The sequence below is a fragment of the Nipponia nippon genome, unplaced genomic scaffold (genome assembly GCF_047370975.1).
Source record: "Nipponia nippon isolate SJK-2023a ecotype South Korea unplaced genomic scaffold, ASM4737097v1 scaffold_3, whole genome shotgun sequence".
Classification (NCBI taxonomy): domain Eukaryota; kingdom Metazoa; phylum Chordata; class Aves; order Pelecaniformes; family Threskiornithidae; genus Nipponia; species Nipponia nippon.
Genome location: NW_028262347.1, coordinates 8,297,093 through 8,323,985, shown reverse-complemented (window position 1 = coordinate 8,323,985; position 26,893 = coordinate 8,297,093). Strand labels below are relative to the sequence as shown.

The 26,893-nt window shown below is 45.2% G+C and overlaps 1 protein-coding gene across 4 annotated transcripts in view; it reads left to right on the top strand.

Moving 5' to 3' along the window:
* Nucleotides 1-26,893, top strand: part of FRMD4A (FERM domain containing 4A) — a 386,480-nt gene that overhangs the window by 154,589 nt on the left and 204,998 nt on the right. Inside the window, exon 1 of one of the 4 annotated variants that reach the window (XM_009467272.2) lies at nucleotides 7,949-8,174. The exons of 2 other annotated variants lie outside the window; for them this stretch is intronic. In XM_009467272.2, coding sequence (XP_009465547.2) covers nucleotides 8,109-8,174 — 66 coding nt within the window. In that variant the 5' untranslated portion in view covers nucleotides 7,949-8,108. Of the gene's footprint in view, nucleotides 1-7,948; nucleotides 8,175-26,893 lie in introns of those variants that run through there. One more of the 4 variants, XM_087764137.1, reaches the window with a different exon arrangement.

Genomic DNA, 26,893 nt, shown 5'->3' with positions numbered 1-26,893 from the left:
AAGCAGCACTGTAGGGAGCCAAAAATGTATAAAAAGCAATTGATCCATTATAGATGCAGTCTTGGGCAAGCTCAGTCTATTTTTAATCATTTTAATAATGCAGCTGATTTGCTACATCAAGGGGAGAAGCTGAAGAGGGATCCCTCCCAGCAAGCTAAATAATAGGCTCATGTGGCTCAGTGGCATCTGGACATCTCCAAGAGCATGCACAGCACAGCGATCTCCCAGGAAAACGGTATCACTGCAGAAGCCCTGCCCAGCAGGTCACCTTGAGGCTTGGGAGACCCCAAAGGCAAACAGATGATGCTTTAAGAAAGTGAGGGGAGAAGGCAGTGGGATGTTGAATTGTGGCAAATGGGATTAGAAAAGGGGAAGATTTGTTGATAATTTTAAAAAAGCACATTTCTATTGCTGTGATTTGGGTAGGTGAATTTTGTTGCAGAGATTGCTGCCATGGGAGGCAGATTTGGGTATGCATAGACTAACCAGATAAGAGAACTATTGATTTTTCCATGTTCTCTATGTTCTCCATGTTCTCCATAACCACTACCCTCTCTCTCCATCGAAAAAAACCAAGACCCATCTGAGCACAGTTTGCCTGTGCCGAAGACAAAATGGCTCCTTCATCCCTGGGTAGCTTGTTTGGCCCTGGGGGAAGTCTGGAAAAAAGAAAACTTGAGGTTTCCCCTCCCTTTTCCAGAGTGGCCTTTAAATGAGAGTGCATGTGAGAAGGACAGGAGACAGATGCCTTCTAGCCAAAGGATGGCTTTCAGGGCACTCAGTTAAACCATGAAAATAAAACAATGTCTTAGTTACAGAGAGTGGTGTGAGGCCATCAAGGAAAGAGGGACCACCCATGAGGAGAGGGTAATGCAATGGGGACAGTGAAAAAGTCAGACAGCGGCCACTATGCCTAGGAAGATGAGATGTTGGTTGAATATAGGGACAATAAAACAGAAATTATAGCCACGATTTTTAAACTTGAAAGCCGAGTGCACTGCGACACCTGGGACTCTTCAGAGGCAGAATGATCTGGGACTCCATTTTGCTGATGCTAAGTTTGCTTCATAAAACAATCAGAAAATGTTCCTGTTAAAGGCTGAAAAAAGGCTGGGGTGAGCCTTGATGCTAAACCTGCCAGGGCAGAGAGACTCTGGTCCTTGCTTTCCTTCTTTGTAATACCTCAGGGCTGCTGGCGCTTCCCATCTGGGGACTTTCTTATAAAAACGTTTGTCTTGTTGTCGTGTGGAAGCAGCATTTTTTCTCCGTTATGGAGCTATGTCAATCCTACTGCGGGCGAGAGGTCAGGAATGGGACTCCCACGCTCATTCTTCATCTGGCGGCATGGGCGAGCCCCAGCCTGGCAAGCCTGTCAGCTGCAAGGAATGACTTCTCCGTCCCATTGCCAGCAAGGAGATGGACAGACACGTGGGATCTCGGCTGGCCCGTTGAGCAGCCCTCTGACATGTTGTTGCCTTGCCTGGCAGTGCATTATGTACCTGCAGGCTTGGCCCACACAGTTTAGGACAGGGACCTGCTCTCGAAGGAAAGGCATGTCTGTTATTGAGGTTGCCATTGGCCATGCTCAGCCCCTTTCTCCACGGATGGTCTTGCATGTCAGCTTTGCCAGCAGTAATACAGTTACAGGTCAAAGTAGCTGCCCTTCCATGGGGTGTCATCACTATGGGACAAAGGCAAGACTCATAAATAAAGGGAAATAAACATACATAAATCCCTCTTATAAATAAACTTTTAAAAAGCATACCTGCTGTGAGAGAGACAGGTAGCTCCTGTTCAGTAGATTGGAGCTACAGGTTGCTTAGGCCATTGATCAGCAACTGGTGTCACACCACTTCCACAGCTTCAACATGCACATACCTTCCATGCAAACCTAGCAGTAATATCTAAAGCTCTGAAGTCTCTGAAATTTCTGTCTTTTGGGGGTCAAAGGACTTCATGGAGAACTTTGTTTTGCAGAGTCTGGAAATGGCTTAGGCATTTAGGAAAATTCATTACAAATTTGGTGCAGCTTTCTCATACAGGACTGAAACTTAAGAGCAGTCATACTGGGTCAAAGCAAAGGTCCATGCAGTGTCATGTCTCCAGCAGTGGCTATGAGTGATACAGAGAGGAGAGTGGAAAACATACATGATACTTTCCCTGGATATTCTCCCACCTTCCACATGTTTTCAATTCAGGGACCTCCTGTGTTGGGTGTGGCTTCTAGATGTCCAGTGTCCCTCTATGGATTTATCATCCTTTAATTTGTCCGGTAAAACCTTCTGAACCCAGGTAAAACTTTTCATCCTTACCATCCTTTGGCAAAGAATGCCACAGATCAACTATCAGCTGTGCTTGAATCACTCTCATTTCTTCTGAGCACGGCCCCTGCCAGCTTCATTTGATGCACCCTTATTCTTGTATTGGGCAAAACAGTGAACAGTCAATCCCTTTTCTCCCTCTTCTTGTCACTCACTGTCATTCCATAGATCTCCTTAATTTCTCCTTCAAACAACTTTTTTTTTTTTCCACACCAAAGAGACCACTTTGCTTACTTAGTCATTTCTTTATAGGAGCCATTTTTCACATTTAATCACCTTTACTGCCTTTCCTTGAATCCTCTCCATCATCTCTGTGTCTTTTCTGGAGATAAAGGGATCAGAAGATAGTATTCAAGATGTAAGTAAACCCTGTTTTTATTCAGTGGCATAATAATACTCTCTTTTGCTTGCTCCTTGGTAATTGTTAATATTTAATTTGCTTATTCCACCACTACTGAGCAATAAACTGACATTTCATAGAACTATTATAATCCAAATATCCTACTCCTGAGCGAGCCCAGAGCCCGTAATTTTATACGTGAAGTTCAGAACATTTTTCCTGCCATGAACATTATTTCACATTTGGCTACATTAAATTTAATTTGCTCTTTTATTGCTCATTCACTTAGTCTCTTCATATCTTTCTGCAGGCCCTTGTTCTCACTACCCTGAATACCATGGTGTCACCTGCAAACTGTGCACCCTCACTGTTCACCCCTTTTCTCAGGTTGTCTATGAATAGGTAGAGCAGCACATGTCCTCACGCAGATGCCTGGAGAAAACCAAAAGGTCATCTCCTTGTTGCCTTGATTGCATAGACTCAAGGTTTGCAGGACTCCTTTTCCAGAGATATTATGTCATAGCTAAATCCCTTCATCAGAAGAAGTTGTTGCATTTCACCCTGAAGCATAGCTTTGAGGTTGGGCCACAGGCTGGTCTTCAACCTTTGATACAGCATTAAGTTAATTCATTCATTGGAAAATTATCACTAAGGCCTTCAGCTGACATTGAAAGCTACTGCAGGATGGGGCTGACTTTGTAGCATCCTGAACCAAGGTGAAGGCAGATGGCTGTGCCCTGGGCCAGCTGGAGCCTGCACAGATTCACACTTAGCTCCAGATTCAGTGAATTACTGCAATCCAACCTGGAGGTGTCAGGTTGACGAGTTCCTACGTCCAGGATTTTGTGTGGGAAGGAAAGCTGGAGGTGGAAGGAGGGTTTTGGAAGCTGATGCTTCCCTGTCATCCAAGTTTACCAAGATGAATGGGACTTCTCTCTTCACCTTCCCCAAAGGAAACATCTTCACGCTTTGTTGCAGCAGATCTATTATTTGCTCTCAAGAGGAGAAAACATAGAAAAACCTGTGTAGGAGATCAGAAAGACTCATCTTCAAATCCTCACTTTGGTTATTTAAAGCAGCGAAGTTCATAAAAGTTCTCCAATAGCTGGGTAAAAGCACATCCTGGCTTGCCACAGCTGAGTTGCCATCCCATCCCACACTTGTGGGCTGGCAAAGGCACTGCCCCAAATGGACTTTCACCCATGTTTGTCATATATGTTCATAATCCACAATTACTGAGGACTTGGCCCCTTGGCTAAATCAGTGGAGGTGACCCAGGCTTCCTTCTCTGGTGGACTCCATGACCCAGGCATGCTTTTTGCCTCATACAAGAATCATCTTCCTGTTCTTCTCCCCAGACTCCTCAGCTCCCATCTTTGCAAGCTGGCCCGGCCCAAACATAGCATCCTGGGATAATTAGTCTCAGACCTACTCTCTAACCCTTTCTTGTCAGCTTTTGGCTTTACTCACTAAACTTTGTGTTCTGTTTTTACACCCTTGTCTTTGTAAGCCAGCCCTTGCAGGGTCACTTTTTCTTACCATCGCCAACCACCTTCACCCCTGAAACTCCCCTAAGAAAACACTTCTGAAACCCCGTGTGTCCCCACATAACATTTCACCTTTTAAAAAACAGTGTATTTTGCTGAAATCTCATTTTGGCAAAAACGTTCCAACAGTCTCCACTTTTCAGCTCTCTTCTGATATCTTATTCCCAAATGGTAGAAGAAAACTAGGAAGGAAGTGAGGGGAAAATGTGGGTGTAGAAGAACATCCTGTTCTGCACAAATACCCTGGTGTGTTGTCAGATGGATGCTCTGCTTTAAATAGAAGAGGTCTCATGCTTGCAAAGGCCAAAATAATAAATTCTCAGGAATTAGAAAAGATGGAAATAATGATTTAATAAAGAAAGTGTTTGGACTTACTGCATTAAAGAATCAACCAAGTTAGAGCTTCTCATTATCACATGCGATCTCATTTTTGTGTGTACCTATAATGCACATGCACAGAGGGTTTAGGAATAGTCCCTGGGGAACTCAGTGAAATTTTGTTTCTTGTTTATTGCATTTGAGAGGCTGTTTCCATAAAAGAGGTCATCTGGGGTAAGCGATGTTAAAGAGAGAATTAGAAGAGAGCCAGTGGGATAGATTCAGAGGTCCCTACGCTTTGATGCGTTTGAAGTTCTGCTTAGATCTGATTTTGTGACTCTGATTTCTGCTATCCACTTTTTGCAAGGGGTTGAGTGAAACAACTTTCTGCACTCTGATGACCTTTTTTTCTTCATCATCAGTATTTTTTTTACCACAGGCACACCAGCTGCTTCAGTTAGTTATCACTAGAACAAGGAGACAATTTTTTTTCTCATCTTCTGCACATTTTCTATATTTTAGAACTTTTCCCATTGTGCTTTGCTTTAAATCTGAAATTTTTAGTGCAATTTGAAGGAAATATGGAAAGAGAGATACCCTTGGGTACAAAATACCCTGCAGTCTAGGAGTTAGGAAAATTCCACAAGACTTACTTCAGCAAAGCAACTTTTGACATCAACAGCATTTTCCCCAAACTGACCATCTCTAAAGACAGTTAATATTGATCAGTAGGAGAATTGCTAAGCTGAATATTGCAACTGCAAGAGTCTAAGAGCTGGTATATCTCATATCTCTGCTATTTATTGTTGTGATAACGGAAGCCCAGGCCATGTAAAGCTGAGCCTGGGTGAGAACCTGTGAATGCATTCATCCTCCTTGCCGTCGCCAGTGGAGCACGCAGTATTTTTAGTGCCTGGCATTTCTTGAGCAGGAATCAGGGAAGCCATTATGTGTTCCCTTAAGCCATTTTCTTGTGCCTGACACTATTTTCTCCATTAGTTTTGAAATAATCTTGAAATTCATCTTTGTGAAGACAAAAATGAGCCTGTGTTTGAGTCAAAGAGTCTGTCACACAGACACTGCGTTCTGACCCTGGAAGATGTCTCCTGTTGTTTTTGCTGGGGCCAATACAATGCAGCTACAGGGACAGTCAAGGGGCACAAGTGATGTAGTTGCCCTGCACTATTGCTCAGAGGGATCCTGCAGAAAAGGAACTTTAATTTCATATTTCAGTATGTAACACATAGCCTTTGTGCAATAAATGGGGTGGGGAGGGAAGAAATGATCACATGTTTCGTTCCAGTAAAGTTCTTGTTGTGGTCAGACTGGTTAGACAGTTGTATCAGTTAGAGGCAGACAAATGCATGATTCAATCCTGGTGGACCTCTGCTGGCTCGTACTGATGCAGCCTGAGCACTGCTTGCTGTGGACTAGAGATGGGGACCTGCAAAAGGAGAGTGATGCGCCCTTGTACCCAGCCTGCTCTTGTAGAAACTGTACCTTCCTGGGATCTCTGAATTTCCACGCGTGCCAGAGGAGATGAAGGTTTAGCAACAGTCAGGTCATCTTCTGCAAATACTTTCTAGAGAGCAGAGCACGTGAAAGCCTGTCTGCAGTGAAACCCACGTGGCCCCTTGCAGCGGTGAGCAATGCATGCTAGCTCACTCATCAGCATACTGCATTATGGTTCCTTGAGTTTCGACCGCCTCCAGTATAATACCCTCCAAATATATTTCTTTGTGGTTTGATCCATGCTCATTAAAACACCCCTCCACTCAGACTGGTGAAGATAGACACTTTGTCAAAACTCTAATGAAAGGGCAGCATGTGGATGATGAACAGGCTTTCTCTGCAGTAGACAAGCTTCCCATGCTGGGTTTATTTCTGGAGCAGCTAGCCTATTATCTATTGCAGGGCCTTGTGCGAATGAGAGTTGGTCCATCTGGAAAATGAATTACATGCCCTTCTTTGCTATTGAAACTATCCATCATACCGTGTCCCAAATGGTCTATCATGTTGTTGTCTAGTAAAACTCGGCCATCAGAGGCAGCTCCTGTTTGGATGCTGATGCTAGATGTCTGAAAATGTGATTTCAGCTATAACTCTGAGGACATTTAGTTGGAATTTATGACAAGAGGTCCCTCTAAGCTCCATCAACTCTATCCATCTCACACCTTTATAAATAATACTCATCTTCAGTTTCTGAATCCTTTAGGACAGCCTTGTGGTTTTTTTCCAGTGTCTGGAATACATCACATGCAAGATTTCACTCTGAGATTTCGAACTGTGTGGGCACATATTAAATAAATAAAAAAGAGTTTGGCATAGTAATGTGGCCATCATGGAAGGCAGTTTGGTGAACTTGGCACTGTCTAGGATGCAGGAGACTTCGGCACTGCTCCTGGCCATACCAAGACTTTCAGTATTTCTCCTTTTTGTGCCTCAGTTTCCTTTCTATTTGGTTCCCAGCCAGAAATAACCAAAATCCTTGAAGTCTCCCTATTGGGTTTAGCTTCAGTTGGATCAGGTCCACCAGTACCTTACTGCTACATGCGGTCTTGTGAGAGCTACAGGCAAAAAGTGCTAAGCAAGCAGAAATGTCACCTTTTCTCCATTGACTTAAGTAGGAGCAGATGTGCGGAGGAAGAGCAAGCACTTAGGATCATGCTTTAAACTTTCCATAAATACAGTAAAAGGAAAGGTCTGGCCCTGAGAAGGGCTTAGCATCCTGAATGGGGATGCCGCAGAGCTGAAGGGGTTGAGAGGTGGGAGGACATTTCAGAGGGGGTGCCAGGGTGTTTGCAGAATCAAAGCCTGCAGGATTATTTGAGGTTATTCCCCTTTGTACACAACCTCAGCAGTCACCACAGCACTCACTGTAGTCCAATGCCTTGGGGAGTGGGTAAGGGAATCTATTAATACTCTTAGGAAAAAATTAGTATCCAAACAACTTTTGTTTCCTTGTTTTTTACACGTCTGTGCTCTCCTCTGTCAGTAGCTACAGCGCAGAGCCTGATATGCTCTGACAAAGAGCTATTGATGGTGTGCTTGTGTGAATTGGCCCAGCACTGGTCACAGCCAACTTCTGTGGGACCTGCTGCCCCCGTTTTACAATACGCTCCAGTGTGCTGAGCCATTTGTGAAAGGTCAGAAATGAACAGAGAAATGGACTGGAGTCAAAAACAAGTAGTCCTATAAATATCAGTCATAGTCAAAGGCGGTTTATTCCATTCCTTCCCTCTCTCTCCCTCTGTGTGTGTCTCTCCCTCCCTCTGTTGTGGTTTCCCAGATATAACTCCATGTTTCTGACTGGGGAGCTCTGAAAGGAAAGCAGCACACACATTGCAGCTTCTGCTCCCATCTTGCACACATGGAATAATCCTCAGTCCCGCCAGCAGGACTGACAGCCAGCACAGAGTCCAGGCATCATCTGGACTCAGATGTTAAGTTTTGATTTCTTGGATTTTCTTTATCTGTGAGAAACTCATTTGCTACAGTTTGAGAACTAGCTTTGGCCACAGACGGTTTGGATTGGGACTCCTGGGGGCTCTTCTCCGTCCGGAGCTAACGTTTGAATTCACAATGACTTTAGCAGCCAAATTAGAGGATATTGAAGTGACGCTGGAGCACCTACTAATGGATGTGTTCGTAAGTAAGCTACAATTTCCTGTTTAAAGTGAGATGTTAATAATCCAGAAGGCATCATACAAATTTAATGGCATATCCAAGTGTTGCATTGACTTAATTCCTTTACATTTCACGATAAACTGTGTGTCCAACACTACCAATGTGTTGTGGTATAGCTAAAGCATCTACTATGAGTGGTGACATGCAAAACTGGAACAGTGTGACTCCAGGGCAGGATATATTCTGCATTGGGTCTGTGTATCGTCTACAGTTTTGATGAAGCACATGCAGAGGAGAGATTCGGTCAGAACAGTTTGAGGAATATGTCTGTAAAAGAAGTGTATTGACAGAACATTTAAAGTGGGTATTGTTTAGCATCAAGTGTTCTTGGCTTTAGGATTTTGACAGCTCTTAGATTACAGTCTTTTACTACTTTGACTTTTGGGTTAGTTTTGTGAGAGATGGAGGAAAAAGCAAAAGTAGCCAAGATTTTTCAAGAAAATGAAGTTTATTCCTCCTGGATATTTCAAACACTTTAAACCAGTGTTAATCTGGAATTGCTTTCTTGAAGTCATCAAAACTCAGTGAAGCAATGTGTGATTTGCTTCTGCACATCTGAGATAAGAATCTGTCTGTATAATCTCTTTTTAAAAGTTTCTTTAAAAAAATCAGAATATTTCAAAACAGATTCCTGCTTTTTCCAACACAGCTTGATGGTTTTTGCCTAAAGGGCAGAGATGGCCATGTTTTAGAAGTTTTTTGCGGGATGGGGGGAAAACAATGATGAAGGATTGCCAGATCATTTATCTTCTTTAAAAAACAAGTCATACCAAGGTGATCCATAGTCTCTGAATTCAGGCTGTAAGATGGTAAGTAACATTCTGAATTTTCAGAAGAGTTTTTTGGCATCTCTTAAATGAAATGCTTCAGATTTCAGGGTCTAGTGATGAGGAATCTTAGGCATCAAACACAAAAGTGAAAAACAGGAGAGCTTGCCAGCTTTCTAGCCTGTGGTCCAGTTACTAAGGTGTCCATCTGTGCTGTGAAATGGATTCAAGTCTCTCTGGGCTGGCATCTCCACTCAGAGCTTTGGAGAATGCCCTGTCCCCTTTCCCACAGGTTGCTGAGATAGGGGCTAGAGGAAAATACTTGGAGACTGCCCTGTCCAAGCCTCTACGTAGGGTATGAAATACTGAAATACTCCTTGGGCTGTAAGATTTGAATCAACCTAATGATTATTTGCCACTCTGGGTTCAACTCCCTTCCCCAACTCTGAGTACCGTGCATCCCAGAGAAAATCCCTAAGGATTTAAGTCCCCATGACAAGCAAAGATGCAACATCCACATCTCATGACCACAACATGCTGTGAAAGTTAGTCTGCATGGGAAGGGGCCGGTGTTTTCTTTGGACTATTTTCAGTTGCTGTAGAAATAAACTTGGCTCCATGATCCCTCTTGGTCTGTTTGTAGCTCACCATCACTTCATCGAGCTGTGTGCTTGACACCTGGGAGACTGAGAGCCTCCATGGGGCAGGTGTCATTGAACAGTGGGGTGTTTAAAGGCATTTTGTCATGGGGTAGCTCCAAGCAATATCTGAGAGACTGCCAAGATCTAGAAAGCCAGGGCTGACTGAGTTGGTTGAGACTGAGAGAGCCAAAGCTACCACCCTACATGTGTCTGGTCATGTTTGAAGGGCATGAAAAGGCTCTTGCCCTGCTGGGAACTACCCAGCCCTGTGAGAGAGGTCATAGGGAATCATTTCTTCTATGGCTCTTCATGCCATCATAAGCACTATTTTGGAGCCTTGTCTAGGCTTTGTCTAGCCTTGTGTTCACCTCTTGCCTCCGTCCAATTGTTCTTCCTCATGGGTTTTGGGGTTTGGGTTCTTTTGTAATGGAGCTGACAGTAGACCAAATAAAATATGGACCAAATTCTCCAGAGGTGCAGGTGGCCTCAGTCTGTGAAACCGATGTATCTCTTCTCAGGTTGTGTTTTGAACTGGTCCCTCAAATGTGTAATTCCAGAAACCCAGTAAAACATTCCCAGCTGGGACATTGCAGTCACAGCTGAAATTGTGATGCAGGGACATGTCTATGTGGTGCCACGCTGCGCCACACCGGAGCACCAGCTGGCTCTGGAAGAGCTGGTGTGTCTGTGCAGCATTGTGCACGGGCACACTGCAGTAGTGTTGCTGCTTTGCCCCCCTTGTCCCTCTGCAGAGCCTGGTGCTGGAAGACTCGGGGGTAGCATGTCCAGACTTCACGTCTCACTTTGACTATCAGGGCTGTGAATCTAATCTAATCTAGCTTCTATGCAAATCAAGGAAATAAGTTTTCCCTGATGAGCAAACATGTTTTCAGCTAACTGGGCTCTTCTAAAAACTACCTAGGAATTATGGTAGGAAGAATTTCAGATAATCTACACCAAATAGTCCAAATGCAGAATTATTTTGTCTGACAAGATCAGGCACAATTTTCAGGCTTTACTCATACATCGCCTTTCCTTGCAGCTATGTTTGATCTTAAACCACCTGTCCATTGAGCAGTGGTAAAAATAATTTCTACTATTGGTTACAGAAAAGTAAATATGAAACTCAATATGAAGGAAGGACAAAAACATAAAGGTCTGGCCATTATAGATCATTCTAGGAGCCAAGTTCGTCAGAGATCATTAATCCTTTATCAAGTGTTTTGCCATTACCAGCAAGACTAGTACTTGGGTGAGGAGCACGGGGACAGACCAGGGGGCTGAATGGGCTGCAGGTGGATGGGCTGCCAGGTAACAGGACTCTCTTGGGAATGATCTTGAAGCCTGCTCCATGCCATGCATCTTCATCCATGTCAGGTTTATTGCTTAAAGAGTGAAGCCATCTGTCACCGTAATGCTCCTCTTCCAATTCTCCGGTGCCCTCCGCTGCTCCAAACCAGGCAATTACTTACAAAATTGGGAAACTGTGGTCTGTGGAGCCTTAAGTTGTCTTTTTTTCCTTTGAAGAAACCTAGTTTTAATGTTTGTTGGACCACAGGGGCAGTAACCCATTCCCAGATCAGTGGACCCTGACAAAGCCCACTTTAACAGCTCGTACCAAGCTAGCAAACCCATTTTATCACAGTGTAGAGAGAAAGGTTGTAGCAGACAGCAAATGAGAAGTAACCACCAGTTTCTAAAGAAAACTGAGCCCTAGCGCAGCTCAGACTAACCCACCTTGATGTAATTTGACTTCTGCAGGACTACAGACTGAAGAAATACTATAGGATCGGGCCAGTTTTTCTCTGGACAAGGTTTTTAGCTTAGTTGTCTTGCAGGAACTCACCTGGAGTGAGTTCAGCAGAGTTTCACAGAGACGATGGTAAGCCTTGGCAGCAGATACATTTAACACTTCTTCTGGAAAGCTAATAATACATAGGAACACTTTTTAATTCTTTTTTTTTTTTTTTTTTCCCCGGAGACTAGAGATTTGCATCCACATGGCACGAGCTGCCACTTCCTTCCAGGACATGGTGTACTCGCCGCGTTGTCATCCTGCTATCAGAAAAGCGGCTGTTGCTGCACTGACACTTCCTTTCCCCTGTTACCAAAGGGCTTTGGAGAGCTTTGCTGGGCTCTACAAGGCGAGATAAAAGGGAAGCCTCCGACATGACATTTCATAATTAGCTGTCAGCACTGGTGGGCTGCCGCCGAGTTGCTTGATGAGCTGGGACTTGGCTGCCTGGAGAAACCCAGACGGGGAGGCAGGGGCCAAAGTAGGAAGGCAGTGCAGGGACAAGCTCAGCAGGTCCCTCGGGTGTGCTAAGGGGAAAAGGGAGTCTGGGTAAGAAATACAGGCTCTGAATCCTTTTTTCCCTGCTTGCAAAAGGCATCCCTGAGCCAAACCCTCCTTGCCTCTGGATACGCTAATTATTCTTGTGCAGTCTGTGAAAGGAGACCTTTGAGGTACACCCCAGGATCAACCCTGGTGACTTCCACGCCTTGCCTTAGGCACAGCTAGGGTGAGCTGCCATGATACCCTATGCCTAGCATGCCTGGGGAACTTTGCATGGGTTGTCTGGGAGGGTTCGGGAGTGAGGTGGGCTGTGGAGCCTGCCCCGCTGAGGGATGCTCATTATGGATGTGGCTTTAGACCTGGAAGAAACAGACTCTTAAGCAAACAGGCAAAGGGATAATAATCCTGGTGGAAAAGTGAGCCTGAAATAGTCAAACATCAGCTGGCCTCCAAAAGGAGACTGATTTCTGCAGGCAGGCATGATGGAGCTGCAGGGGATAACCCAGGAGAGAAAGAGAGCCTTAGATGAAGTCCTTAAACCATGAACACTGTATCCCTGGCCCACTGCAAATACAACGATAGTCAATTTATCTCCAATAGTTCATGGGGTCTTAGACACTATCCAAACACAACCAAGCCTGCCAAATCCACAGTACACTCCATAGCTCCATCTACATTCCTGCACAGATCTACTTCCACAGCTGGCTCCTCAGCCTTCCTCCCACCACACTCCACAGATAAATACATACATATGCATATATGTGCATATATATAAAAAATATATCTTTTTTTATAGAGATATATATAAAAATATCTGTGTCTATAAATATAGTAGACTCTCTGATGAAAGTGACATTCATAAGGGCTTCCTGGCATGGAGAGGGGCTATGGTTGCTTTGCCCTGGGTGGACGTAGCAATCAGGATTTGCTATGCCCCAGCCTGAGAAACAGCTGCTCTTCTCCCTCCTCACGTTGTCAAGTCTTGGCAGAGTTAACACTAAAATAGAAAGGATATGAAACTAAATCTCTGTTTCTAATACCATAACTTAGTCAGAGGAAGTCAGAGGAAATTACCTGGGATGCTGCAAGTATTCTGGCTCATTCTTCTGCCAGCTGGCGATGAACGGGTATTAAGTTCTGAGTCAAACTCCTGTATCCAGCCAGACCTAAAGCTGGATATTTGAAGGAGAAGAAATCAAACCCTGACACTGAAGGGTCCAAAAGGATGGTCACGTCCCTTGGCCAGAGGGTGCTAAGAGGAGGCAGGGCTCCCTGGGAGACCTTGGCAATGGGGATGGCACCATGAGGTGGACAAGGCCACCACGTCCCAGTAAGGATCTGGAGCGGTCACTACCAATGCCCCCATATTCCAGCTCTTAAAACCAAGCTGCCAAGAGAGGGGCATTTAAGTGGCTCAGCTCTTTATTAATAATAGAGAAGTAGCAACAAAAGCAGCTGTGGTAAGTGCCAGCTCTTCTCCTCATCATTTTACAGATAAGGGAACCGAGGCAGAGACATATGAAACAATTTGAGCAGCACCCTCCTCTGTCCTCCTGCTTAAAAAGAAGTAGAAATCTGACTTCCAGAATCACAGTTTGGTGATTTTTTCCCTCCAGAGTATAGCACTCCACCGCAACTGCAGAATAATCCAACCATCAATGTCGGGTACACAGATCTCCAGCACCAAGAATGAAGTGTGCCTTTGTGTCTAGTCCTAGCACGCTCTGGCATAGATAGGTGTTATTCTTTGTCCATTCTTGGGGCAATTACACCATTAACCTTCATTTTTTCTCATGCCATCAACACTTGTAAACAGTAACCGTTCTCATAGCTGGTACTGAGGACAATCGGAGAAAGGAGGGGTGCAGAAAGATAGTTGTGACAAACCTGCTTCAACCACCATTTGCACGGTGAACCCTCCACACAGCAGTCTCCATCCCTGCTGTAATCAACCATTCTTGCAGTTACTATCGACTCCTGGTGTCTGTGTTACATTTTTCTTAATAACCATTGCAATAATAAGACATTATCAACGTGTAAAGTGATCCATTAACCTCTATAGCGGCAATAAATTGTATGGCTTTGCCAGGCTGCCAGGACTTGCTAATCGAAGAGCAAGCAGCAAGTTCATACTTGGAGCAGTCACAAATCATGCATAATGCAAAAGCATGTGTGCTAACCTCACCCTCTGCAATATAATGGGCATTTCCATGTATTTATTTATCAGAGAAATCAGTTCTTTGAGGCAGCTCCTAATGTGTTTCTCTCTGGCAACAGTAGCATCCTCCGGTTTATCCTCAGGATTCGATTTGCAGGAGATTTAAAGCCTCATCTTCTACTGCTGGAGCCAGCCTGAGTTTTGCCAGTGTGGTGGGTAGGAGCAGAATCAGGCCCCTTGACCTGCACTAAAAGCTGAGGTTGCTCAGCATGAATGTGAAGTTAAAGAGATCCAATTAGGTAGCTGTTTGTCAGGTTTTGTTTAGACACTTCTGAAAATAAGAACATAAAAATGATCCTGCCAGGTCTTTCCAATGAATGATCTAGTCCAGCATCATGTCTCAAGCAGCAACCAACATCAGGTGTCTACAGACAAATGTTAAGAACCAGGCAAGTATATAGCCACAGTCTCCACCATCATCTTCCAGCCACCAGCTGTTTGCACTTGAGGGGTTTCAGGACACCACCAGAAGTGGCATCTTCAAATTTAGCAGCTCACAGTAGATGTTCTTTCATTAATTTGTTGAGTCATTTTTTGAATCCAGCCCAGGGACCCGAGTTACTAGGCACAGCTGCCATGAAGAGCCCTGGAGCAGAAGAAAAGCTGTAGTGTTGTGCTACAGCCCTGTGCACAATGCTGTTAACCACAGATAACCCCTAACCTCGCTCCCATGAGAGTCAGGCCAAGCTGTTGACCTTCAGAAAGCCTCTGTGGTACAGAAGAGCTTTGTGGAGCAGTCTAGGCTTGCTCCTCCATGCCAAACAATGCATAAAAAGATGACGGTGAGAATGAAGAGCTGGGAGCGCAAATGCCAACCAGGGATGTTAGCAAAGGCAAGGTAACTAGATACAGCTACCAAGGGACACAGCAGAACTTCTGATAGCTAGAGAGGCAGACCAAGAGCGGACAGATATCAAGCTTATTTTATAATCAGTGGGGAGACATTGACACTTTTGGGTATCATTCACCCCCCAGTAAAGCAGCAGCTGAAGTACCTTGCAAGTGCCCATTTTTTTTCACTGATGACAAAAGGAGTCTAGATGACAAGCTCAGAGGAAAACAACCAAAGTTAGGAGAGGTAAATGCCACTCCAGATGTCTCCTACAGCTGAGGTAGAGTGTTGTTACAGCTTGGCCAACACAGGAGAGCTGAAGCAATAAAATATAAACTGATAGGAATTACAGATAGGGACTCCAAGGCTGAAGATCCAGAAAGTCAGAACAACTTTTCACATTTCTTCATCTGTCCATATAAATCTACAAAGCTCAGAACGTAACCGAATTGGTTTAGTATTTTGCCAGTGTTAGCAATTTCTCTTTCAATTGTGCAAACCCAGTGTTCTCCTCATTCAGAGAAAAGACATCATTATTCCATGCCTGTGAGACCTCAACTACAAAGCAAAATTTGCCTGAGAGGCTGTTTACCAGGTCTGGCAAGGCTTAAATAAGCCTCTCCTAATGTCTCTCATGAGTCTTCTGCTTCCCTCCTTTCTTTAGGGACATGTTGGCCTCTCTGCTATCCATGTGGCTTTCTCTTGGGGCAACATAACTCTCTCTCCTTCCATCACATAGACACATATGCTTTCCCGCAATATATTAAGATTAATCAAAGCAGCGTAACAAGGATGAAGTTTTAAAAGAGGGAAAATTACACAGAACAAAGAAGCATTTATCTTCACAGTGTTTGACATAGTCCATATGTCACATATCCTGTTTAAACCTTAAATCTAGCTCAAGGCTGAGTACCTTCCATGCTGTGCTGTGCAAACCCCTGTTTCTTCAGGAATTGAAGCAAATCGGCAGTGCTAAGCACTACACAGGAATAGCTCGCTCACATTTTAAGACTTGATACTGAGATGCACCAAGTATTTGCACATTCCTTGCTGCTGCCGGGATTTGCAGACTTTAGACCCAATCCCTGATAGAAATATTGCACAGTCATAGCACAGTTGAGTGCATGACTGTTATTGTATGCATCACATCCAGCCTCTGCTACGCATCCATGATGTGGGAATGTGGTGTTGTTGCCAAATATCTCCTCTTTTGTTTATATAAGCCCTGGAAGTCAGAGGTGGCCTCTGCGATCCCTTCGTGATGTTTACAGGGGCGTGTCTCCAGGGCAATGGGGTCAGGCAAGTTCCCTCCCTAATTAATTACTGTCTCTCTGAGTTATGTGGGAAAAGAGCCGACCTACCGGCACACTAAAACACAAGGGAAATCTCCTTCCATCTAGCAGAGGCCCCACTTGCTATTTGCTGCTGTTCTTCTGGCCAGGGTTTTCCAGGAGCTCCTCTGCCTGGATGCATGGAGCCTGGCACCGCTTTCCCCAGCAAGGACCATACATGGGATGGTGGGTGGGGAGGAGAACTTGAGGTGAGATGGAGGCTGCTCCTGGAGAGTCTGCTTGGTGGCAGTAAGAGAAGAGGAAGGGGGCAGGTTGCTCTGCCCCCTTTCCTGAAGACATTTTCTGGGGTGTCTGCATCTGTGCCATGATTTTCACTAGAGGCTGTGCAAAGAACTTGCTGGCTTGGCAGACACACCAATTGATGGGTCTAAGCGCTTGGCTAGGTGCAGGCTCAGCAGGTGATACCCTGGGTTTCACACTCTGCTCTGCCAGCCATTCCCCATGACACCCAAGGCTGAGGTGCAAAAAGCAACAGATGAACAGCCATGTAGATATTTCTGCTGGAATATCAATGAATGAGGAAATTTAGGAACATCTAACATTACATTCTGAGTTAACCTACAGCAATGTGCATCAGATGTGAATTTCTCTGACTCCAGAAGTGCTTGATTCTGGGTTTCTGTTTAGGTTCATGCTAGTCAGACCTACTAACATGTCTAAGAACTGCAGATAGTTAAACAACCTCACTGTAGTACAATGCAGAGCTGTCACAGGAACCTAAATTCCCAATCTCTGTTGGTACAAGTGATGGACATGCTGCACACGCAGTCCAACACCATGCTGATCAGTGCATAACCCAGAGCACCAAAACAGAGTAAAACACAGCAAGAATCTCTGTTCAAGTGTGGGGGAGACCCTCCTATTGTGGAGGACTCAACTAAGTGGTTGAGTCTCCATCCCTGGAGGTATTTAAAGAACGGATAGAAACGGTGCTCGAGGACATGGTATAGATGGACTTGGCAGTGATAGGTTAACGGTTGGACTCGATGATCTTAAGGGTCTTTTCCAACCTTGATGATTCTATGATTCTATGATTCTATTCAGCCTGGATTGCTGCACCCAGCAAAGGCACTCACGTGCACCGAAGCAGCAGCTGCCGCAAACAGCAGCACTGCTTGCCCAGAGGAGACAGGGATGTGTGACGGTCTGTGTGGCCCCCAGATGTGACACAGCCTTGCCGCACACAGAGGAAGCCCCAAGGCTTTCCATGGTTGGGGACCATGAATGTCCTTTCTCACCCTAGCAGGCTGCTGGGTTATTGCCAGCTCTGATGGAAAAGGCTCATACGGGAACGGAGCTCCACCCGGTGTGTTTTCCCACATCCCTCCCCAGGCTAGAGCGATCATAACATTTGTCTCTAAAACACCATGTAAGACTGGAAAATTGTTGTTGTTTTTTTTACTTTAAGGCAAGCTGGATTTGCAATGACAACCTGTGCTTATCTTTCACTCCCAACGAGGAAGTTTCCTTTACAGTCTGATTCTGGGTGCAATAAAACATAAGCTAAGTCACTGTAGGGACTGTAACCTCAAAGCATCGCCCTGTTCTCCTTGTCTTCCTATTGCTTTGCCATGCCTTAACAAATCAGCTAGGGAGGATTTCTTACAGTGGGAAGTAAGAAATTCCACCAAGATTAATAGGAGCTGCTACAGAGCTCAAGTACAACTGTTTTCTCTATCAGGACTCCAGGGAAGAATTTGGCTTTGCTATTGATAGAAACCATAGATATCATCCAGGATGGAAAATACTGTCAGGAGCTGCAAGCTATCCTTGTTCTCCTCTTATTCTATTGCCATACTCATGGCTTCATGGAATACAGAACTTAAGTGGGTTTTTCTGTACTGAGTGACTTTTCAGTTTTACAAAACAGTGTCTTATTGATAGATCTGATAGATACCGCATACTGCATTTCAGTCTGTGCCACTGGTTTCCATTCACTGACTCCACTGGGCATACACTGACTTGAAACTTGAGTCCTCCATTGCAAATATAAGGCACACTTTACAGCAGTAAATGATTTCTCTTTCCTTTTCATTAAAGACCAAAAAAAAAAAAAAATCTAGTCTAAACAGCAATCTATTGGAATGTACTTTCCTCTGATGCATTGTTACTGCAAACCACTGTTCCTGGCAGCCTGCAATTAGTACTGAAAAGCATCCACTGCTTTAAAGAGTTTCGTCTTTCAGCAGTTAGTAAATACGGCCTGTCTCTTTTGAGGGTCTATGGTGGCAAGGCCAGGATGTTCCCTTACAATAGTTTGGCTTTTGTTTCCTACTGTGCTGTGCAGTCGGAGATTGTGTCTGCAGACAATGCAGCTGAATGAAGCCTCAGTGATGAGTCTGGCCATCTTTATCTGCCTCTGCAGTCAACTACAAGAGAGAGGGGGATCTCCAGAGAGAAATTCAGAATTTGATGGGCTCAAGTGCCCATCATCTGCCACAAACACCTAAACTCCCTCTCTGGGAACAACTAGAAAGACCATCATGAGAGCATGTTTTACATTACCTATCCTATAGGGAATCTATCAAAGTAATCCTAACAGACTACCCTATACACTTGCCTACCAATGTACCTTAAACAGCTCTAAAAATAGAAAGCCAAAATCTCATGCTTCTAGATAATTTCCACAGCCCTGGTGATTCTGGTTTGGCTTCCTGTCTCCAGGTTCATACCAAGCAGGAAACGAGGAATGAGACAGAAGAAAGAGAAAGTGTCATAGTGGGTCCAGGTCTCCAGTTTTACGTGGTTTCTGTGGAGGATACCTGTAGAGTTGTGCCTGGGGTGCAGCACAGTGAGGGAGGAGTGAAGCCCATTGGGATATGCAGGGATCTTGTTGGAACTGGTTCCAATACCATGTAAATGGATGGATTTCTTCTACTTTTCACATGTGCAAGAGGTTTCCTGCAAAGAATGTTTGTATTATTATTCAGCTGCCTTGAGCAATATGCAGATTTGCATTTCATTTGCAAGACCTAAAAACCTATGCAAAGAACTTATGGTTCATGGAAATGACTGAATGAATGCTCCCCTTTCCCCTGTGGAGAAAATGAGTCTATGTGGTGCTTCGTGCTGGTACCACTAGACTGTCTGCCTCTGGTCCCGGAGCTTGGTTGCTCATAGACACCGGTGGAGATGTGTGTTACGGCTCTTTGTCCCCTCTAGTGGATAAACTTCTATCTACAAGGCTGGTCTTTCCATGAGTTGGACCTGAGGGGGACCTTGATTGCAGGAGTATGAGAGCTTCCAGGGAAGGGGGCTGGCGTGAGCAGGACGCCCCCCAGCCCAGGGATTCAGGTGAGCAGGGAGATCTTTACTACTCTGCTCTCGTATGAGGCACTCACCACCGAGGTCCTGACTCAGACATGACTCAGTTTTTATTCAGGCAAAGCTCCCAGTGAAGCAGATCGCAGTTGCCTTTGCCCTCCTTCTCCACCGGTAGATGCCCAGTGGCTCTGCTGATGCAGGCAAGGGTTTCCTGTGGGCAGCTGGGAAATGCCAGGCAACTCGTGCTTAAACAAACAGACAGGCATCCTGTGAGATAGCAGGGGGGCATTAAAAATCATAAAAAAAGACCTGTAAGAAGCAAAGACCCTAACTCTGCACCTATTCCACATAAAGAACCTATATAAGTCAGTCATGCTTAAGATATTTCCATCTTTTCCTGTCTCTCACTCTCTTTGGCAAGAGACATATGGAACTAATTATGAACAAAGGCCGATTGTTTTAATATTTAGAGTTTCCCACATCAAGCTGCTGGGTTTTTTCTTTGACTGGTTTTAATGCATGTGCATATGTTGAGCAGATACAGAGTTTCTCTTCTTTATTTTAAACGGTTGCTTTAATGTCATGTCCCTAACACCTTCATCCTGGCTTTTGGACTTCAATCAAAACAAAGTATTTTTAGTTTTGCATTAAAATGAGAACAATACATGGAGGAAGGGGTTGGCTCCACAGCTCAGCAGATTTTGCTCTCCCAGCTAGACTGCTCCAAGGAAAAGAGCGTGAGCTAAAGTCTTTTCCGTTTTACTAAGCAAATTCAGAATACCACTATGGAGTTGGTGCATTGAGAAGCTCCCACTTTGCACACATTAACTCTAAACTGCATCTGGACCAGTACCTGTAACTGAGTCTGGAAATGAGCACAAGATCCAAAACACATTTCTGCAAAAACATAGAATCATACCCGGCTGCTTTGGGACAACTCCTGGTGTTGCAGAAAGTCTGTGGGAAGGGAAAGAATCTTTCCCATCTCCAAAACACTTGTCTACAATTTAAAGTGCAAATATAGTTTCAAACTTTTCTTCCAGAGGAAGGAAATATCTTTGTCTACTAGTCTCTAATGTGGTTTTATAAGGGAAAAAAAAAAGTAGACATTGAGACTGACTTTGTGAAGACAACACTTCACAGCTATAGACAGCTCTAATGTAATAACTTAGAAGCTGTAGGCATCACCAAGCAGGCTTTCATTGATACATATGTGTACAGACATGAGTGTGAGGGGTAATATCTGTTTTTTGTGCGTATGCACGCACTGCACTACGCCATAGAGACCACATAGCCTGAACCGGTGAGTGCTTGTGTTCAGCTGAGCAGCCCAGAGGATCTGTTCGAGCCCTGTGCTCTGGGTATGTGCTTTCCAACATCTAGGAGAGAGGAATATCTGAACGTAGGATTTAACATTAATCTCTGCACCAGATGGTGATACACCAGATATTCTTTTTAAGGTGAACATGTGATCTACTGTACAGCAAACCAGAGGGGTCTGCAGTCACATGGCAAAATGTATAATAACTCTGATAGAGGTTTGATTAGACAACTGACCTGGTTACCATCTGTAGCAACAAGAAGCAAGCTTGACATTTTTGGAACATTCTCCCCAGAAGCTTAATTCTTCCACTTCTGTGGCACAGCAATCCTGCTGAGCAAACTACACCGAGAAACAGAAGGAAGCTAAAGATACGCTGCTTGAAGCATGTTGTTAAGGTTACAAGGCTTGGGTTTTCCTTTTTTTTTTTTTTTTTTTTTCCCTTTTCCCCCCTCCTTCTTTCAAACAAGCCACATCTTGACTCATATGGTCTGATGTGAAAACCCACTCAGCTATTTGATAGTTGGGAAATCTAGATGAGACTGTAAGTTATTTCAAAGGAACCCTGTGTGTGCTGTGAGCTCTCTCTCTCTCACACACACACGCACACGAGTTAGCTCTGCACTATGGTAGTGCAGACAGCTGTGACTCCGGGTAGGACCCGAAGACTTTTATTCAAAATACCATATGGATCACTGAGGAGACGCAGTGTGGAAAGGGTAAGCCATGATTTCTTTGTCCTGAATGCATGCCCAGAGGATGAGGAGGGTACCATTTGATAGCAGTTGTCTGCCCTGTTAGTAGTCAGAGCTAATAGGGGTTATGTCATGGTGTGTGGAAATTACTATTGGTGTATGCCATGGTGTGTAGAAATTACTGTTGGTGGGACATGTACGGTGATGAATGGGAATTAGTACTAGTCAGAGGCTGTGTGATAATTTGGGGTAGTAATCGGTGCCAGCAGGAACAGTAAGATAACATGCAGCAATTAGAACTAGTTAAAGGCTCTGTGATAATACTTGGAGGTAATAATTGCTGAAAAGGATCATTTCTAATAATCAATACTCATTAAGACAGTGTGATGGCATATAGCAGCACCGACCGGTAGCAGTAGGGAGTAAATAATAATAATGTCAAATAACGAATAGCAGCTCAGGCTGATGTGGAAGGACTCTGTGTAAGTGAACATAGATGCAGATGCCCACTGGTGTCTATCCCAGCAGAGATGTATAGCGAGCAGTGGTTGCGCAGCGCAATATGGGCTATATGGTTCGCGACATGTCGCTCTGGTTGGTGCCAGCCAACGTGACACGGCAGGGCTGGCAGTCCCTGGCTAGCCAAGGCGACGCTGTCACTTTCTTGCTCCTGCGGGTGTAGCTGTGGGTGCCAGGGAAGCTGTAATTATGTCATTAATTTCCTGAAAGTGCATCACCTTAGCAGCAGTGCTCAGGGACCAGAAGGGGTCCCATCGCTTTCAAGGACTGACAGGCTGGCAAAGAGGTGATGGCTGGGACATGGGTCTCACCTCAGAGTGATGTGCACCTGCAGAGCACACACCGAGTGCACACCAAGCGTGCATCAGGCGTTTCAGGCTGCCTTTGCTTGCAAGCTGCCTCTGCCAGAGTTGGCAGGAGCGGCAGGGGACAGGGACACCTTGCACACCCCCTCTGCTTGTCACTGCTGATATCCCCAGAAACGGTGCTCGGCTGGAGGGAATGGACACGGTCTGCATGCTCCCTGCCACAGGGGGTTTGGGCAGGGTGCCGCGGGGGTGGGTGAGGGGTGCTGCACCCACTGGTCCGTGGCTGGTGGCACATGTAGAAGCTCTGCAAGCCCAGAGTGGCTCGGAGTTGCTTTGCACAGGACTGAGGGAAACCTTTGCTCGAGGCATCTGTTTTGCTGAAAAGCAGTTTTGCGGCAGCTGAAGCCACCTGTGAGTTTACTTCAAGTCTGTTGCATGCATCACTCAAAACAAACAAAAAACTGGTTTTGGACATTTCAAACCAAATTTTTTTCCAATTTTTCTTTCAAACACAGTGTAATTTCATTTGGGTGAATGCCTTGATTTTTTTCAAGGAATACGAAAACAATCTCAAAAATTAAATGCAGGTCAAAAACTGTTTCAGTTCAACACAAAGCCTTTTTTTGCTTGGTTTCTTTTTCTTCTCCATTTGGCAGAAGGGAAAGCAGAATAACTTTGTGTCAACCTGAAACATATTTTCTTTGCCTTTCCAGTCCGGCAAGCAAACCAAAGATAATCAATTATTCACACAGCTTTGGTCTGCTATTGTGTGATTGTTGTTTGTTGCTTTGGAGCACGTTCAGAAATGTCCCTCCTGGTAAATTTGGGCTTTGCGGTTCAAGATGCTGGTTCTGAGAGGAGCCCAGGGCAGGCAGCCCTGCCTGCAGTCTTAACCTGCCTTGGGGACAGGGATTTTATTTGTGTCCCTTCTACAGTGCCCAGCTCTGCTGTAACAAGTCTTACGAGGAGCAGCTGAGGGAGCTGGGGTTGTTTAGTCTGGAGAAGAGGAGGCTGAGGGGAGACCTTATTGCTCTCTATAACTCCCTGAAAGGAGATTGTAGTGAGGTGGGGGTCGGTCTCTTCTCCCAAGTAACAAGTGATAGGATGAGAGGAAATGGCTTCAAGTTGCACCAGGGCAGGTTTGATTGGATATTAGGAAAATTTCTTCACTGAAAGGGTAGTCAGGCATTGGAACAGGCTGCCCAGGGAAGTGGTTGAGTCTCCATCCCTGAAGGTATTTAAAAGACGGGTAGATGTGGTGCTTGAGGACATGGTTTAGTGGTGGACTTGGCAGTGATAGGTTAATGGTTGGACTTGATGATCTTAAAGGTCTTTTCCAACCTAAATGATTCTATGATTCTATGATTCTGTCAGCCAAGGTTCACAGGTGGGGCATTGCTGTTGCTGACCCAGGTCACAGGAGATGGGTCGGTGTCTGGTGGCTTTGCAGCTGCTCTTGCAAGCGTGGGGAGGCAGAGAAGCTAGTGTCTCTTTCAAAGGCAGCTTCCCACAAGGTGGCAGATGACTTTTCAGCTGGGGCAAGCTCTCAGCTGCTGCAGCATCCTCCACCACTGCCAGCCATGGCGGGTCCCTCCCTGGCTGGAAGGGCTCATGCCCTTCACGCAGAACATACCTGAGACCAATGAGACAAGTCATATAACAGTGTGGAAAAGGGGAGATATACAGGAGACAGTGAGAGCAAGAGAGACAGACCACTTTCCTCCATGCACACACTTTGGAAACACACTGCCCATACTGACCTGCCTGAGCAAGAGACATGTGAGTCCTCTGGCTTTGCTTTGTGCATTAGTCCACGTGATGGAGAGGTGTAAAAGACAGCAGTGCTCTCACAGCGTGTTTCCAGGAGGTAACCCTATGGTGGGGAGCAAGGGAGAGCATGGAAATACCTGCAGGAGAAGGTGTCAGAGAAGGTCAGTATTTATACAGGAGGCAAGAATGGCTGTGTAAGGATGACCAGCATTGCAAGGGACTTGGCAGTGTGTACACACTTAACACCTCCATGCACAGCCCAAGTGACCGGTCGCTGTCAGGGGGGTTTGTGTTGTTTTATTTTCACTCACATCCACAGTTTATTTCTCTCCTTCCCACTCCTTGACCTAAGGTTGGGGTGGTTTAGACTTCTTGTCAGGCAAATACTGGAGCCTTGCTGTAAGGGTTGCCAGAGGATTTGGTAGGGTCGTTTTTGCAACCGGCTCTTTTTTGTCCTAACTCTCTGTCCTTGCCATTATTCTCTCCATCTCATCACAGAGCTGCCCCATCAGGCACCTGGACCATGAAGTTGTGGTCAACCTGGCTGAAGCATGCATCATGCTCTCTCTCCCTGGAGCCCCCCACCAGCTAGAGGTGGCAAGGCAAATCCCCTGCACTTGGGGTCCTGAAACCACACAGAAACTGTGTTTCTAAGCTCAGAGTCCACGAAACCCTGCTATGACAGTGAGAGAGCCCGAAATACAGTCCCAAGTGAGCAAGTGGCACATGTAAAGCCTGAGATGTGAGAGATCTATGCAATGCGTGGCACATACCCAGCAGAAGAGATGGCTTTGCAAAGGCTTTTACAAGTCCAAATACAAAAAGGCAGTGCTAAATACTAGTAGGTATGGCACAGAGGTCACCAAACATGTCCGCTGAGGCAGAATCAAGTTTTGTGCCATGGGGCACACCAGCAGCCAGTGTCAGGACTGAGACATGACTTGGGTTCATCTAAGTCAATGCTGATGTCTATGAGACAACTCCATCCTGGCCAGCACCTCGGGCTACCTTTGGGATCACTGCAGAGCCAAAATACTCTGTGGGGGTTGCAGAGGTGGTCCCCTGAACGCCCGTGTTTGGCTGAATTAATAACTCCTTAAACGCCAGCCAGGTCTCCTTTAGCCAGTGTATACAGGGGCATCTTGGTCAGAAGACAACCCCACCAAACCAGGCAAGATAAATCCCATCCCTAATACAGTATTTCTCAACACAGACACCCCCCCCCCCCCCCCAGCTCTTCCTTCTCCGGGTCTCCTTCCCCCACCAGTAAACATGCGCGTTAAATATGCAGTCCTTTCTCCCTCTGCATTATTAATGTGAGACAGTTTATGCCTGCGAGCTATCTTTATTATATCCATGTGCTGCGGATGTATGTGAGAGGAAGATGAATAGAGTCCTGCTAATGTCTAACAAATGCCTAGCACCATTCAGAGATCTCTTTCTGCTGTTGCAAGGCACTGGTAAAGAAGAACACATATTTACTCCTTCTCTCAAGACCTCACTGGCTATTTTCCAGCCACGGGAATGTTTCTCACCACAAACCCAAGGCATTGTTTTCTGAATTAGAAAGCCTAGAGAAAACACGCAGCTTTCTTGTATTAAAAAAAGAACAAGCCTGTCCTCTCTTCTGCCTTCAAGGCTCAAAGGACAGCACTACAGATGCTGTGTAAAAAGGAAGGCCATCTCCAGACTAAATGAAGTGCTGTAAGAAACAAATCAAGCTGGGAGAGATATGGCTGGAAAAGCCATTTTAAATTAGGTCTTGCAGTTTGCACCCCAGCTTTAGGTCCCAGCCCTCAGCTATAGTAAATTAAAGCCCTGTGCCCAGTTGTGTCCATGGACGCTTGCAGCTCAGCAGGATTTTAGTCTAGAATGCTTTTTTATTTCTTGTGCCTCTGAAGAAGATAAGCTAAGATTAAAAATGCAGCCAGAGCCCCAAGCCAGAACTCCACTGTCCATTACACAAGTGTAAATCTACACCAGTGCAGAACTGGGACTGGTATTTACCTATGACACTTCCTCTCTCAATGGATATCCATGAACACTCATTCATATCATGACTTTAAAACACACCAGGCAGAGATAAATCCGTAAATGGATATTTATTGCCATAGAAAACAGATGGCAGAAGACAAAGCTCCCATGTTCTTATCCCAAGCTGCAAGCACGTTAAGAATGCGGCAGGAAACGTCATTCCTCCTATAAATAAATTTCTCTTGAGAAGAGAGAACCCAGGGCTGAAAAAAAAATCAGTCTTTCTGCTCTGCAGGCCAAGTCTGAGGCAGGTTTTCCCACGCTATTCTGCAGCTTCTGGTGACCTCTGCTTTTGGCAAGAGAGGAGGTTGCCTTCAAGCAAACCCAGCAAAAGAGTTCGGGTATGTCCTGCTGCTGTACAAATCTACCCGTGCTTTTACTACTCTGAGTTACTGATTTTCTTTTTCTACTAGACAAAGCACAATTCAGCATTTGGCTTGTTATTAATCATTTTTCCAGCAAGGATTCAAGAGCAAAGTGGTCGGACACCTCTCACACCACGGGCTGTAGCGCAGGGTCTAACGGGGTGGAACAAGGCAGGTCTTGCGGCGTTCACGGTGGAGTGGTCCTCATTTGTTAAACCCTCTCGTGCAAGCCTCTGTGAGTGATGCTGCGAGCACTTGCTCTGACACCACGACTAAGCAAGTGCTTCAAGGGAAGTTA